The sequence below is a fragment of the Fundulus heteroclitus genome, chromosome 1 (genome assembly GCF_011125445.2).
Source record: "Fundulus heteroclitus isolate FHET01 chromosome 1, MU-UCD_Fhet_4.1, whole genome shotgun sequence".
Classification (NCBI taxonomy): Eukaryota; Metazoa; Chordata; class Actinopteri; order Cyprinodontiformes; family Fundulidae; genus Fundulus; species Fundulus heteroclitus.
In genome coordinates this window covers 5,432,671-5,436,276 of record NC_046361.1, presented here as the reverse complement: position 1 = coordinate 5,436,276, position 3,606 = coordinate 5,432,671, and the positions used below count along the sequence as shown (strand labels likewise).

The window sequence follows — 3,606 nt, the reverse complement described above, 5'->3', positions numbered from 1 at the left end:
ATGAACTCGTTTCACATCTCTAAACCACATAAACACTCTGGGCCTTTTTTCGCTGCCATCTGCCACCCCTTATCTCTCCATCAGCTTTCCCGCATCGACTGTTTTTCTACTAAAGTGTCAAACAGGAAGTTGTACAACCTTCTAACCTACTAAACCCGTGTAGGCGTTCATAATAAACACAGGTTTTGAGCGGCAACAGGAGCGAAGCTGAAAATAATGCACAGGAATCGAGAGTCAGTTTAAAAAAAATATTTATTGAAATCATATAAAAATAGCTTCTAACGTATTTTACAATTCTAAATCGAGTGGGTGAAAAAAAAAAAAAAAAAAAAAAAAAAAGACGATCCAAGCTGCGATCATGCAGCAAATTTTTCCCCTCTCACACACACACACACACACACACACACACACACACACACACACACACCCAGTGGAACGACACTGGTTACCATCAGTAGACGTTGGATGTTAACATACATTAAAAATGGAAGTGCTTTTCAGGACTATTTACACTTTATTTACATGACATACACAAACATACACACATGTCTGCTCTTTGAGGATTTCAAGCCATAATAAATATGGTCAAAAAACAAAAACCCAAAAGGGGAAGAAAAAAAAAAAAGCTCGTCCTTGTCTTTTTCTTAAATAATCCATGGGCCCTTCAGTGACTGTGGAATGAAATATATACATTCATAGACAGCCGAGATTCTCTCATAAATAAATAAATAACTTCTGCCACAACAGGAAAACAAAAAAATAGCTCGTTGCGTGTTGGAGAGCTGTCACGACAATAATAAATATCTTTTCTTATGTACAATTCTTTTCCCCACCGAATTGTTTTTTTAAGACCTGTGTGAGGCACATGTTTAGAATAACCCAAAACAAAAAACATAAAATCGACGCGTTTTAAAGAGCAGAGGATGTTTGTATCTCGGTATGGTGGGGGATTTGCATTGTTGTGTGCATTCAGGTTGATGCGAACGTGTTGGTATCAAACAGCACAACACAGGAAGAAGAGGAGGAGGAGGGAGGAGGAAGGACAGGTTGTGGAGTAGAGGTGGGCGTTGAAGTAAACAGACTGAGGTAAGTCCAGTGTTTTTTTTTCTCTCCTTTCTATCTCTTTCGACGTTGTTTGCACGAGTTGCTGCCGGCGCTATGAGGTCGTCTGGTTGCTAATGACTGGAGTAGTGTAAGATAGTAGTGGTTGTAAAAAACAACAAAAAACAACACAGGCTTTACTGATCTAGGCCCGTGAGAGGAAAAAAAAAACAAGCCTTGTAAAGAGTAGGTAAAGAACAAAAAGGATGCCATCTTTTTTGTGTTTGTAAATTCAAGTATATTCATGGCTTCCCTGCCCCAAAACAATCTCACATAAGGCACTTTTCTTTTATAAAGTCATCACCGACGCCTCCGCTCTTCCTTTTCAGAGGAAGGGAGCGTGCCGGGAGGTTACATAACCCGCACTGCCCGCCTGCTGTCGCAGAGGACCGGCCGGGACACGTGCTGCTCGGCCGCGGGCGTCTGTGCACGCCCGTCCTCGGAGGGCACGGGGCGACCGCCGCCCGGATCAGAGTCCGCAGCGCGGCGAGTCGAGAGGTGCTGTGAGGCCTCTGCCGTCACACTTTCTCTTCTCTTTTCAAGTCTATTAACCAAGCCTCTTTAATAGTCTCTTTGTGGGAATGCTGCTCAGACCAAGCCACCAGTCTGGAGATGTGTCCCCGATGTAATCACCGAGCCACGCCCACAGCCACAGGGGTGGGCATGAACGCGGTGGGCTCGTGGGCGATGCTGTGCAGCCGGATCTCCGTGGCGGACTTCTCCGTCTGCACCGCGAGGGGCGCCACCGACGTGGACGCGCCCTGCATCCACGAGTGGTTGATGATGTCCTCCAGGGACGGGCGCTCGGCGGGCCTCGGGGACAGGCACCACTTGATCAGCTGCTGGCATTCTGCGGGAGGAAGCGGCGACCGAGTTAGGAAGGCTGTCAACGTCAACCGTGAGCACGAGCGATGGGAGAGATGTGCGCTGCAACTAGGGGGTTACCTGCGGAGACTTTCCTCCGGAACAGAACTTGTGCCTTCGTGATCTCCTCGTCGTGTTCGAACGGGATGTCTCCACAGACCATGTCGTACAGCAGGACCCCCAGGGACCAGACTGTGGCCGAGCGGCCGTGGTAGCGATGGTACTTGATCCACTCTGGCGGACTGTACACTCGTGTGCCTGTCAGACAAAAAAAGGGAATAAGGGGGGCTTGTAAGTTTTAAGTGTATGACATTTACACTTTGACAAAATACATAACAGATATGAAACATACAATCTGCAAATAATGTTTGTATGATGTGAAATAATAATAATAATAATAGTGAAAATGAAAGCATTTAGGGGGCCAGCTGAGCTAGTTTATCATAAAGGGCTCAGGTGCCAGGCAGCGTGACAGGCAATGTTTTTGTTCAGACCATGTGGGCGGGGGTGAGCAGACATGTGACTTTGTTTACAAACTTTGAGTTGTAAAATACCACTGCCCTCCATTAGGGGGCGACAAAATTGCAGCCATGGCGCGAGACGACACGACCCAGCAATTTCTGACATAAGTCCACATGCGGTCTAACGTATTTGCAGGGTAAAAAAAAATAAATAATAATAATCTAACTGTTTTAATCATCTTACCGTCGAAGTCCGTGTAGACGGTGTCCTTGAGCAGTGCCCCGGAGCCGAAGTCGATGAGCTTCATCTCGCCGGTGCGGAGGTCAATGAGGATGTTCTCGTCCTTGATGTCGCGGTGCACCACGCCGCAGCTGTGGCAGTGGCGCACGGCCTCCAGCACCTGGCGGAAGAAGCTGCGCGCCAGCTCCTCGGACAGGGCGCCCTTCTCCGTGATGAAGTCGAACAGGTCCTTGACGGTCTCGGGCCTCTCCATGACTATGATGAAGCTGTCGGGCCGCTCGAACCAGTCCAGCATCTTGATGACGCCGCGGAAGCCCGTGCCGACCTTCTTCAGGAGCACGATCTCCAGCGGGACTCGCGAGCCGTTGGCCTGAAGGCACGCGGACAAAAAAAAAGAAGAGTCAAACGCCGCACTTAGACACGTAAACGCTTACGTTAAAGCTCGAGAGACTAAAAATGGGGGGGGTTTCTCACCAGCTCTGCCCACTCCGTCACCCTGTCCTTGGCTACATGCTTGACAGCGACCTGGTAGGGCAGAGGGAACAGTCCACGTCAGAGTCGGAACACGAGAGAATGTGGGCAACAGCCATATTAAAATGAGATTTATAGAAACACGGAGGCGTAAAAAGTAACCGACTAACCGGAGCTCCGTCGGAGGTCCTCGTGCCGGAGTAGACGGTGCCGAAGCCGCCGCTCCCCAGCACTGCGCCGACCTGATAAAGCTTCTCGAAAGGCTCCTTCTCTCCTTCACTGCAACAGAGAGACAACACACAGCCGGTGAGCACCGGAGCCGGCCTCAAAAAAATAAATAAATAAATAAAAAAATAAATAAAAAAATAAAATCGCCCCACGCGTCCCCTGCTAATTAGGGAACCGGGCTGCCGGCCATTGCTGCGGCTCCCCCGCCTCACCGCGGGCAGCGCCGCGGTGAGGCGGGGG

The 3,606-nt window shown here is 49.3% G+C and overlaps 1 protein-coding gene across 1 annotated transcript in view; it reads right to left on the bottom strand.

The window, feature by feature from the left end:
• Positions 1-234: 234 nt before the first annotated feature.
• LOC118558192 (serine/threonine-protein kinase pim-1-like) overlaps positions 235-3,606 on the bottom strand; it is a 4,026-nt gene continuing 654 nt past the window's right edge. Inside the window, exons 2-6 of the mRNA XM_036128696.1 lie at positions 3,309-3,417; positions 3,142-3,192; positions 2,671-3,037; positions 2,047-2,223; positions 235-1,951 (exon numbers count right to left, since the gene is read on the bottom strand). Coding sequence (XP_035984589.1) covers positions 1,731-1,951; positions 2,047-2,223; positions 2,671-3,037; positions 3,142-3,192; positions 3,309-3,417 — 925 coding nt within the window. The 3' untranslated portion in view covers positions 235-1,730. The remainder of the gene's footprint in view (positions 1,952-2,046; positions 2,224-2,670; positions 3,038-3,141; positions 3,193-3,308; positions 3,418-3,606) is intronic.